At 44.6% G+C, this 13,224-nt stretch overlaps 1 protein-coding gene across 1 annotated transcript in view; it reads right to left on the reverse strand.

Moving 5' to 3' along the window:
* Positions 1-13,224, reverse strand: part of T265_08708 (hypothetical protein) — a gene marked incomplete at both ends in the record, with an annotated part of 60,957 nt that overhangs the window by 5,469 nt on the left and 42,264 nt on the right. The window contains one exon of the mRNA XM_009174588.1: positions 2,661-3,117. Within this exon, the coding sequence (XP_009172852.1) occupies positions 2,661-3,117 (457 nt within the window). The remainder of the gene's footprint in view (positions 1-2,660; positions 3,118-13,224) is intronic.

A 13,224-nucleotide genomic window follows, 5' to 3' on the forward strand; every position in this document is an offset into this window, starting at 1 on the left:
GTGTACAACACTCGGTTTTAAAAAATCAGAGGTATTCATCGTATGATGGATACTCTATCAGACCCAAATGAACACAGAATATCGGAAAGACCCAGAATTACTTAGGAACAATGAACTGTGGGCGCGAATTCAATCGTTCTGCCCTCAGAACGACGCAATGTTGAAGTAGGCATATCTCTTCGAAACTCAATCTTTGAGTGGAGCAGGCCTTGTCTGGCTTGATTTGATCTCATTTGTTACCTACGAAGCGTTTTGAGAGAGGTGTCGCGTCTGCATGGCTGCATCGCTCACTATTAAAGTAGTCTAGATTCATTTGTGATGCACTACTCATAAGGTTGCTGAAACTTCGTCGACAACCCACGACCGGTTTCGCCCGTCTGCTTTGGGCTCATCAGGTAGGCGTAGTCCCCGAGTTCGCGTCAACCTTATGTTTTACTTGAAATTAAATTGCACGAAATTAGCGAATATACACTCATTTGCAAACTAATTTAATCTTTACAGAGACTCACCTGGAACCCAGCTGAATCTCTCGTTTGTGATGTTTCCAGGGAACTGGATGTGCTGCACCAGACCGCCTCGTGTTTCAGTCGCTACGATATTCGAGATATCGCGATACATGTATATATCTGTAATGCACTAGTCATAAGGTTGCTGAAAATTCGTTGACAGCCCACGACCAACAGCACAAACGAGATATTCAGCCGGGTTCCAGCTAAGTCTCTCGAAAAACCAAATTAGTTTGCAAATGAGTGTATTTCACTAGCTTAGGTTCACACTAGATGAGTAATAAGCGCGCTTGCTAAAAATACTAATGCATGCTGACGCATTCCTTCAAATCCACCATCATTTTCACTCATCTCTTTAGACTGGAAAGAAAGGTTATTCACAACGAGCTTCATTTCGTTAACAACTCCAACGCATCTCGCTGGGTCCCCGTACACAATGCCTAGCCCTCTTTGCGTTCTCGAAAATACGAAAACAGAAGTAACCCACACGAATATAAATATGGAACCGGCAGGACGATCTGTATCTAAAGCGCCTCTCCAGTGGAGTCCATCGGAAAGCGAACCTCATCGACCTGCCAATCCGATAAGCCTCGGTTTAACGCCCATAAACACATAGACAGGCGATAGGTCATCGATCATTTTTGTTTAAACAGAGTGGCTGTCACAAACGGACGGAAGAGGGCTACTGGCAATGCATCGACAGAAACTGATTTATGCATGAATATTGCTCACGCAGTTCCAACACCTCCACACTGGGGCGACTTCCGGTCCCAAAAGCATCTGTACATCTGTTTCTCTCCCGACCAAGTGACGACGTACAGACCCACTTCTAACACTCGGCCTGGGGGGAACAGACAAAGACAAGTCCTTGAGAGGGAGATTGGTGACAGCACGCGTCCGTGCTGTTCATGTGTCTGGGGTGGCCTAGTGAGCGATGTCATGCCGGAACTGTTCTCTGTTTGGCCTTGACAGCTAGCTAAGCGGCGGGGTAAACATGTAAATCTGGTATCGAAACTCCACCACAGTTGCGCCAGACACACTGATCTATAGGATTCGCGGTACCCGAATCGGACAGCGGAGAAATAGTCTTGATTTCTTCCGGAGAAACGCTTGCTTTGGGAAAACCGAACGAAAGATAAATGAGGTATGACCCCACTAGCTTATGATCGCCGCATCACCCGGTAAAACGGTGCTGTCAACTCTTGACAAAACGCTATCCTTGAGGCAGACAAAAACCTTTTTGGCAGTCCATTACTGGTTGCGCCAGTTCTTGGGATGTACTTTCGGGGTTTTCCGTCACTTTCGCTTTTCCATTAGGCTTTAAAATATCGCCCCTAATCCTCAAGTTTCAATGATTAGTTGGAGATCTTGCGATTACAAGAGTATCGGAAAGAAGAGATCCGAAATTTCGATACGGATGTACCGAAATTGGTCAACACACGGTGGGCATGATACCAACTGTATCCCATGGCCAAAACTTCCTAGACAGTAACTGCTTCAGAGAGTTGTAGGGAGGGGAACTGACAAACATTGACAGAATCTACCGGATACAAAGTGTAAAAGCTTACAAAAATAACAAAGCTTTGAGTTACAAGCGGTTTTATCCTTTTAGACTATGGAAGGGCAGTTCTCATCAGGAATGATAAAGGAAAAAAGAACCGGGGATGAGATGTCATCCGGGCTAGGATCAGATGATGAACATTAGGTTCGGGTCACTTCGTCGGGAGCATAGTTCATACAGTCTTAAGAAAAGATCTCCCAGCGAACAGGAGACATCCTGAGATGATATTCCGAACAGGATTAAAGAAGTTGCAGCCGACATTTCGTCTCTAGAGGTCGAAGAATACGTTACGTACTCGTAGCAACACAAAAGAGACAGAAGTTTAGAGGCTTGGAAACGCGAAGCAAAGTAGACGATCGTACGATGCGTTTCGCGTGGGGTTTGAAAATTTCAAGACCTCCCCGTACATCCAACGATTAGGTTCAAGATCTAGAGTGTCAGTTTGAGTTCAGATGAACACAGTGTATCAGGCATAGGATGGCTTAGACTTATTGTCTGAGAACTATTGTCTGATTGGACAATAGTTGGCAAGGCAAACGAACCAGAGTAGTGTTACTCTCACGACCGCACTGAGTGGATTACGATAAACTTACTCTGTCTTCCGCTGCTAGTCGCCTCCGCGTCCTCATTTAGGTATTCTCCAGTCCGGAGTCCATTGCTCAGTCCATTTAAAAGCGGAATGCTGCTCGAATTGGCGGCTCCCATATCCATCGCATTCGGGAATCGCAGTAGCCTGGTTAAACTATTTCCCATTATACCAGGCGGGGCATCATGAAAGCATGCATAGATTGGGCTTGTTGAAACACCCCCGTGGGTAAGGGAAATATTATCGGTGGAAAAGCAATTTGGCGTTTGCGGTGTGATCACACCCGAAGTTGGATACATCAGTCCGTGCATTATTCGTCCATCCCCGTCGCCACCTCCAATTCCCACGGATGAAGGTCGAAGAAGGCTATTCATCATTGTGGGAACCATTAGTCCGTTCTGTTGGATCGGTGGCAAATGAGAGGCCATCGTGGGTCCAGGCAGCGTGTGCAACGGTAGGTTTACCTACGTCAATGAAAGTTGAAAAACATCAAGTTGAAAATATATTCGTAAGCGAACCAAACACAGTTTCGAAATGACAAGACCACAGCGAGGGGAGGCTTAGTTAGCTCAATCTTTCAATGCATATCGCTGCCTTTAACACTACTGAGGATGCCTGTAAAATTAATGCATAGTTAGTTGTGTTGTTAGCAACTTGGTTACTCCCAAATGGTCGTAATAAAGGTATTAATAACAGTAGTAGTAATAATAAAGTAATAATAGTAAAGTTCCTTGTCGAGTATGACTGGCTGGAGCTACGCAGCCCTGTGGTGTTTGCTTGTCGATTTGTGCATCAAGAAAACAGCCCAGATATATTGAACGTATTGATAGTAGTGTGAAAATATTTGATAATTTTCAACTGAGATTTCATCTTGTCAGTGAAGCTAACCCATGCTGATGAGCCGAGGAGCACTGTATAGATATTTCACCCTTACTGAGAGTCATCAGTAGTGTGCAGCAGTAGTGTTCAGTACGATTACCCCTCACTTAGACCTTATCTAAAGTGAAACTATCGAATGCAATTGAGTGAATATACTGAATTGGTCACAACGGAAAGCTAGAAAGCTGCAGTGACGTATGCATTGAGGAAAGCTACCCGACCCTGGGTACTTCTACATTACCTTGTTTTTCAAATTCAATCAACACGGCCACCAGAATGAAGAAAACCGAACGGGGGATGAGACGCAGTTTAAGTAGTCTTCATTCTATGGATTCCAAACAATATTAAAATATCTCAATTCAAATTTGTTGACAACACTTAGCCGTGTTTATTTGCCTTCCTTGTTCAAAAACGTTGCCTATGATGCTTGAGGATAGTTAGCCTCGGAGTTAGCCAATCAAACTAAGATGTAAAATTGTCCATCTAATTATCAGAATTCATTAATAGCATGGACGGACGAAGTTGAATAACAACATTTTGAAATCATTCAAAGAGTACTCGGGGGGATCTTCATGCAGGATCGCCTTGATGGCTAGGACCCTTGATATTGGGGGTTTTGCCAAACAAGTTTTTGACACTGTCATACTGGGATACCGTCAAATTAGAAGGTGCATCACTGTCAATTGGCCTAACATTTCCAATTCCCAAAGCCACCCGCAAGGAACTGCTACCGTCCTAAGAAAAAGACAGATTTTCATGCCGAGGAGGGTCCAAGTGAGCAGAGAGATTAAGCGTGGTAGATGGGTTTTCGATATTTGTGTTTAATGTGTCTAAGCCTGACATTCTGCAAAACAAGCTCGTCCGATCTTTCGGTTCCCTTCTGAAACCGAAACTGACGGAGCTCTTCACCATTTGCGGGTCAAATCAGTCAGGCTACCTGTGTGGTCGCTCGAGGATTGTCCAAGTAAAGTGGGCAGGGTCACACAGCGGGAAGAAACAAACTTTGGTTTAAACTTTCACTAGCCAAGTGAAACAAATGTGCCTTGATGCTGCACTCATCACCGGAATTTAGAATTGGGCTAACGCAGTCACAGTTGTTCGGTGAGATTTACAACCAAGAATATTCCTCATTCTCTTCTCATTCGCCCTGTCATGGCCTCCCCAAATTAGCCAATTTACTAGAGTCTACACTAAACAGAAGAGGCCGCATACTTCGGGATTCGTCAAGCACATTTGAAACAACTAATTTGTCAGCCTTTGTCCAATCTAGGCTTCATATATGAAAAAATGTCGTTACTCAACTAAGATACGATTTTGCATTTCTACTGCTGTAGTTCAGAGAAAAAATTTGGGCCCAGGAGGCGGAAATTTCAAGGAGAATCCCCGTTTCGCCGGAAGGCGTGACACTCACCAGCGCTACCCGAGGCTCCACCGCATCGCGCTACCCACAAAGCATCCAGGAGACTGCAAACGTCGATCCTGATTTGATTACCATTAAAGCAGTCAGAACACGACTGCTAGATCCGATTCTAGGCTATCAGTAAAACGTACGAACTTCAAATGTGTGACACATGTGACACATCGCTCGAAACAGTGACTCAAAAACCATTTCAGTCATATTCGTAAGGCACTACTCATAAGGTCGCTGAAAACTCATCGACAGCCCACGACCGGTTTCGCCGTTCTGCTTTGGGCTCATCAGGTAGGCGCAGTCCCCTAATTTTCGTCAACCTTATGTTCTACTTGAGTCATATTTGCACTACCAGCAAACTGTTCGTGCTTCCGCTCCCTTTAAACTCATGACCAACTTTAGTTTTTCATTTCACCTTTCGTTATCATTTTAAACGAAGACGAGATCATGAAAGCATCGGTATTTATCATCCTCTTTTTCTGGATTATAACAGGAGGAGGGAACAAGAGTATTTCGGTGGCTCTTAACTTGAGGTACGAGACAGGTCAACGAGGCATGTGACTGACAAAGTGGTCTTTCAAATTCCAAAATAAACGACCTCCAGTACCGGCACCATGTGAACCGTCCTGAAAGAAAAACAATCCACTTGCAGTTTCGCCTTGTTGGTTGTTCCATCAGGCCTGTTGTGTTGACTGGTCGTCAAAGGCTAAAGGAAATCTTCGTTCAGTTTCAAAGTCCCATGAATCTCCCCACTTCTAACCTGTTCTAAAAATATTAGCATGAGCAAACCCATGATTCAAGTTTTGTTGCCCATCAAAGACCAGAATAATGAAAAAAAAATAGTGATTGTTCAGCTGCAACACCTTTTGGGTGCCTGGATGCCATGCCACCCGAAGGAAGCAGGGGGGGGGGTGAGACAGAGTCCAAACATAGACAGGGGCAGTCGAGATGCACGGATGACGAACCTACCAGTCAGTAAGTTCGCACCACGTCGAGACAGGAAGTCAACGACCAACAAGAAAACCCGTCAGCTCAGTTTCAAAGCCTAGAAGCCCGGAAGTCGAGGGGTAGTGTAAATAAGATGTGGCAATAAGCAGAGTTTGAAGACACTGTGCATGAAGAATGGATGGGCGAACTGTGAGAGGAAAATGTACGATAGATAGGTTGAAATTATCATCTGGTATGATGTTCCTGTTTACGTGAGGTGAAAAACCACTAGAAACGTATCCAGCAGTGGCGTATTACCATCCAGCGTTGAATGAAAATAACTGAGTCACAGCAGAAAATCGTCAAGACCTGGAGGTACAAAAGACAATAAAGCCTGCACTAGTTGAGGTCAGTCAAGTCGGATTCAAGGCATTTGGGTCAAATACACCCAAAAAGAGTGGGACTAACAGCTCCCCATGCCGTGTGGCACTGGTTAACGTTGTTCTTGGTAAAAAGGTCGGACTGCAACATCCCTGAACAAATCACTCAAACGTCGGGCCTGGCCGACACCCAGTTTCGCCCTTCGGAGGGCTTCTCAGAAGGAAGTAGTCACCGGTTTTTCATCGTTCTGGTCTTCCTTATGAACATCAAATTGCACACAAATGGCGAGCTGTCTTCCTGAAAAGTGAGACCATGATAAGAGAATACTCGACTCAACCCGAGCATTGTGTTATGTCAAGAAAACAGATTCGATAAGTCGGTTCAATTCATCAGCTATAAAACTTGTGCCATAGGCACACCGGTCCCAGCTGTTACAGTTTCAATCTTAAGAAAATGGGAGAATGTGGGACAACAAAACAAGGATTGGAGGCGATGGCATGTTCAGTAAGTTCGGGAAACGGTTAGCTACGCTCCACTGACTGCGCGATGGAGTCGTTTCTGTCAGTGTGATTAACCATTGGTGAGTTGAGGTCCTGGGGTCGCCATCTACCGGGATGGCAGCTGTCGATCCGACTAAGATCACTGGTTAGTGTTTTCATACTTCGTTGCTAGGTCATACACTCTCCACCTCTCGGCCGCGAAAAGAGCTCGTCGAGACCGAGGTTCTTCTGACGTTAGCTGATAATACCAGTGAAAGGAAGAAGGCCTCCGATGCGGAATTCTTTATTAGAGAAACACCAACTGAACAGTTACGGACTGTTGGACAGGGGAGCAAAACTCTCATATGCATTTTGTTTACAAAAGTGAATACATATCTTCTCCTTGAACCCGTCTTCCTGAACTTTCCTGGATATTCATTGACTGTTACTCAAATGCACGCAAATGCTACAAAGCGACTCCACAAATTCCGTAATAGATCTCACTTTTCAAGAGACGTGAAGCAGATTTACGAGAAGACACTACTCGCATGCCTCATCAGTAACGTGGATGCGTAGTTTTCCTTCCACAATGACCTCGTGCTCGCCAAAGCCTGTTCCTCATCCCTCACGCTGGTCTGCCATGGGAGCCTTGTTAAACCCATGAGGAAGTCAGCAAAGGTCTCCAGGACGTCATTTATTAGGAAGAGCGTTATCATACATCCGGCGGCAAAGAAACAAGAATGTACTGGTGACCATGTCACTGCCTTTCCCACACACAAATACAGACAGGCCACTAGTTCGTACACGTGACATTCAATGGTCCACTCAGCGCAAGTTCATACATGAAAGAAAAGAACTTATAAACCGGAAAAAATAGTGTTTTAAACAAGTCCATTACCCCAGCGAAAATGATCGGTTTTCTGTTTAGCCATATCTCCGTCAGGTATGAAAACTGTGAAGATAGGTTGGCAAGTAAACTGGTGCTAGTAACCGGCTACTCACAATCTGAGCACACGGTTCACTAGTAGTCGATTTATTTGTTCAGCTGTCGAACGTGTTGGAAAGTGATAGCGAGAGAGAGAGGGACAGAGTTAGCGCTAAAAGCACTGTCACCTTTTGAATTTAACGACTTCACTGTCGGTGTTTGCTTGGTACGCGTTTGTCACGCGTGAGCCTCCATTTCTGAATTGGTCCGTGGAGTCGTTATGAACAGGTGACAGCAAAATACGGGTTAGTTAGTGCAACTGCCGCGCTGTCGGAATATTTATGGGGAACATAATTACGCGGTGAACACCATCCTCTGATTCTTGGACAGATGAGCCTGTGAGTCGTATCGTTAGCACACTGTTGGTAAAACTCAGAACGAACGCTTACTGTAAATAATGGTTACCGTAAGTGAAAACGGTGAAGGACGGACTTCCAGCAGACGGAGTTCCAGGTGACCCTATGCAAACCACCATTCTGCACAAAGTAAGAGCTGAATGGACTTCGTCTAGGAATGAACTTATAGAAAAGTCAGATATCGCTACAGCCTAAGGACGGAGTGGCTTTGTGTACTACAAATGAACTAGATGGAAGACCAAACACCTGAATTTTGTGATCTGGGATAACCTGCGAGAGACTAGTGCGTCTTCGGCCGTTCGATCACCCTCCTCTGCATTCGGGAAACGTATTAGCGTCACACCTCCAAAGCTTCAAATATATGTGTATCAACATTGAGCCCATCGTATGACCTGATCAAATGGGCGCCTTCTGCGAAACAGATCCCCATTGGCGAAAGGGATGATGTTACGCTCCCATTAGATTCTTTTCCTTCATCCTTGCTGTGTACGACCGGGTCCCTTGTTTCGTTGATCCCGTTTTGTGCCTATACTCCCTGTTTTCGTTTCTGACTAGTTTGCCTTTGTATCAAGCACCTTCTTCAATGCATCCACGTCAGCTTCGTCAACCTGTGGCACAGTAGTTTTGTTTCGGTGTACATTTTGGATAGGCATGTTGTTTCCTATCCACTTTATTTGTAACCAGTCTCCTTTGGGATCAGTGTAAACTAACCCAGTGTATGGAAGCCAGCATAACCCCACGGCTAGGGGCTTATAGTCTTCCATCATTTTAGTATTGTACTCATAGTATAGCATGTGTTGATGAAACTCTATCGGATGTTTTGCACATAACTCAAGACAGCAATCAATCCGTTGAACCAACCCGTTTGATATGAAATGCTATACAGTGCCATCCATATTAGCCATTCATTGTCCAACTACTACCATCTGAAATACGACCCATACATATGAAAGCTCTTTGTTTAAAGAACAGGCTGTTTACCCTCTCTCCAATAGGTTTGTCTGATTATTTTCGAAATCCTATCAGTTTGGCTTTCATTGCGTTTGTAGGCATACTGTTCGTATCCAAGCTGTGGCTTCCGCCAAACATTTGTCGCACATGGTTTACGCAAACGGTTAACGAGGCTTTACAGTGCTTTTCAACTTTACAGGGTGGAATCAGACTTAAAGTGACCCTGCGACCAATAAAATAACAGATGAATAGCAATGATGTGATTGGAACGCGGCTCTTTATCCAAACGGAAAGTACTTCATTCAAGGACGGCATTCAAAAATGCAAGTGAAAGATGGTTGGAGCATACTTTACGTATGCTGAGAGAAGAACACTGTTCTCCCTGTCTGATTCGGAGTGGCAGAAGTGGACCGAATAGAATGAACGATGTTACGAAAAGTCCGGGTGCCGCTGGATGCCTTCCAGGATGAGGTCCACATGACGATCCCGGTGTTTGGCCGAAGATGGGACGGCTAGTCGATGTCGTGGTGTTCACGCTTCCAGTTTCTATCCAAGTGCGAGTTAGCTACAAATCCGGTCAGTGCTCTTCTCAGGGTCGCTGTCACCGGTGATGCTGATGAGAACCAGCTAGATGTGGTCCGATAGTTGACAGTGCCACGATGATACCCTCTGGCTCGCACATGCACCAAACAACTTGTGCGGCTCGCTACTTTAGTTCATGTTAGATCGAGTTGTTATTCATATGGTTAATGAAAACTCTTGGCAGTTTCTTGTCGAGTGGCCTTGAAACACTCTCTAATATCTAGAACACCGTTGTAAACGAAGCACGTGACGAGTACATTCAGTTGAATAATATCATAAATGACACATTCAGTTGAAATTCCACTGAGAATAAACAGACTATTGCTAATTACTCAGAACGTTTTGCTTGAACTATTGCCAGCCCTCAAACTGCTCCAAAATGGACGAAAACGCTCGCTTGAGTGAGTTTCCGGAACTCGGCGACATTTTGCTGGATCCTTCACAGAGATCAAGGACTATGCATGCAAAGCAATCTGATTATCCCCGCTGGCTAGCCAATCGTCTGAGTAGATCAGCAGCTGGTTGCACCCATGAAATTGTTCGTGGTTCAATGATCAGAGATACACCCAGAAAGACCCGCTCTGGGGTTGGATACGGACACCTCCTTTTCAATAGATAATTAATTGGGTTCCGTCAAATCTACACAGTACTTGATGTACCTGACCTAAAGTAGAACAGCAACCTTAGTAAGGCTCACTCTAGAACGAAGGATGGATGGTTCTAAGGCCCAACCGAGAAAATGATTCGGGATCTTGGCCATCGATGTGAAAGGTGATTCTGAGTCACTAGATGGACCCAGACTGAAACTAGTAAAGGTCTGAAATCGTCAGACAGCTGTAAGCGGTACCGCTTTACGATCATATGCCATAATGATGGTGTCAACAAAGTAATACCAGAAAACAATCTTCTGGGCTGGTACAATATAGGTGTTGACCGACAGTTCTAATGGAATTCTCAGAGATTTGTTCAAAATTATGCGAGAATTGGCCAAGTATTTTATGAACAGTGGCAGTTTTTTCCCGCTCAGAAGCACATTTGGGACGAATATGGTAGCTTTCCAGCTGATCTACCTTGAAATAGCATTCACGGTGCTACTTGCCAATCTAGTAAGTAATACACATCCCTAATCGATTTAACTGCCTTAAAGAAGTTAACAACTAAATTAAAGAACGTAGAATAGTCTAAACACATTATAAATTTGGCTCAAAAGCTGAGAAACAACAAAGTAAAGCGGAATATATCACAGGCTAACTACTGGGTGGGGTTTTCGTAGCAATCCACTTGGCAAAAAAGGTTAGGAACTTCGTGTGCATGGAAAAAAGTGTAACAAAAAACAACGAAGTTCCTGATTCTGTGCGTGAATTTGTTCAAAGCTCCTTTTACGTCAATTTCAGTTATTCCGTACCGATTCGTAATCGAACAAACAGCTCAAGCGATGTAGAAAACTATATTTGAAGCAATTCAAAGGGAATAACTGTGTGCGTCAGTCAGTGGCCTTCCAGTACTTCGCTAGTTACTAGTAATCTGGGAAAATATATTCACACTTTTTGGGTCTTTCGTACCCAACTATGTGTCTGGCCTACTCAACCTGATAGCCACTAGGGTGTGTGGCAAAACAGGGACTTGAACGGTAAGCATTCATAGTTCGCTTGCTATTAGACTGGAAATGAGCAGGCTTTGACACCTGTCGTCTCATCAGGCATGAGTTCAAGCTAGACTGGCGCCAGAAACTGGTAGCTAGCCGTTTCGTGCTGGACTCAGTAAAAGTGAGTTAGTAGAGCCAATCAACATAAGAATTCGTTCAAAAGACATGGGAAATAGATAATGATTTATGGGTTATTCTCGTCATGAAACAGTCGAGTCATATGAGCCTAGTTCGGTTTCATAACTGAGCCACAATCGGTGAGGATAAAACTCGTCTAGGCGACGAAACAACTGCGGGTGTTAGGTAAGAGCAATTGATAACGTACAAGAAGTGAAATGCACTTTGAATGATATCATTGGAAGAGACGGAGAGAAGGCACGTCTCTTACGAAAGTCAAAGAATGGTGAACAATTTCACTTGGCAGTAACATGCTTCTAGTCTGAGAAGGTCCCGGAAGAGGCAGATGGTATGGTGTAAACGAATGAAAGATTTGGATTATCCCACTGAGACTTGATTACCCTTTTTCGCATGTTGATGTCTGTCAAAAGTCATACCCCCCTCCAGCGACTTGCGAGTCGCAACACAGCCTACTCCGGATAGGCCACGCAAGAAAAGTATTGTACGGTCCTTTTAAGCTGACAAGCCGAAGCACTCTCTTACTGGACGGTAAGAAATGTGTGACTGCGACAGGCCTTGGGAATGGTGCAACCCGGGTCACATACTGATCACATGGATGGGCTTAGAATGCCCCACTAACTGATGCCTTCAGCGTTAAAAGTAGATGTTTTGTTGTACATTGTTTGAAGTTAGGTCTGATGAGGGCATGAGCCATAAGCAGTTTCATTCCAATCTGTTGTGGAGGTATTGTGGAGACCCGTTAGCGTCGAATAGGACAGTTCAGCCTGTAGCTTCACATTGCTGAAAAGCCTCTCTCAGAGAGCTACTTCACACAGGCAGCTTCTGTGTGAGGTCCGCTTGCGCTACGATCAACATCACACCAAAGATAAGAAATTTCGTGTTGATAAAAGAAAACCTACTTTGACCAAATATGATGTAAACATCCTATCAGTCGTGCTCGAAAGCGTCATATGATATTTAGAGGAATAAATTGGCAGACGATAAAAACGCCAGTCACATGGTTTGCACCGGTTTGATTACGTGCTCAACATTCCAAACCACCCGCAGATTCATTTTCACCCAATCATGTGTGAGCTTAAATCGACAAAAAGTTGGTCAGTTCATGTGATTGGGCAGGAAATTTTGAACACCAGAGTTGAATGAAACAATCGTATGACACTAAGCGGTTGACTAGGACATGTCCAATCGGTGGCTGTTTACTGTTTACTTACGTTTTCCTCAGTAAACGCAACCAAAAGACTTAAACTACCGAACGTGTGGCTCAACTTGTTCACATGACTACCTGGAGTGCTACGAAATGTAAGGAATCGAAGCCCATGCACTTTTAAGCCTCAATATTAAAGTAAGTTTAATTTTTCCAGTAATAATTTCAGTTTCCCAAGCCGGGTGCTTCGGGTAACTCATCACTATCTATGCCCCATTCATGAGAGTGGTCCTTTGGCTTCAAATCCGTGCTATTTTGTCCCGTGTGAACTGATGTTTTGTTTTACTGGACTAACAGTGCTTACAAGAGGTCCCCGGAAAGTTTGTCTTTTAGGCCTGTAACGCAGTTGAAACTCGACTGTATCTGTATGCACGTCTATCACATGGGCTTATGTGTCTCTCCACCCTCTCTCTCCCTGTTTCAGGTACCATGGTCGAACCACCACGAGCCCCGGACAGGAAAGAATAGCCGCTTGTACAACCCCCCAGACTGACCTTGACTGGTCCCCTTTGATTGTACGCCCCCTCTTCCGGTTTCGGTTCGGGTTAATACACGTGCGTTGTTGCTACACTCCGGTCTTCTTCCCTGTACCACCCGACCTGTGCGCATGTGTGCTGTGTATACTGTGTGGAT

Source organism: Opisthorchis viverrini (genome assembly GCF_000715545.1).
Source record: "Opisthorchis viverrini unplaced genomic scaffold opera_v5_231, whole genome shotgun sequence".
NCBI lineage: Eukaryota > Metazoa > Platyhelminthes > Trematoda > Opisthorchiida > Opisthorchiidae > Opisthorchis > Opisthorchis viverrini.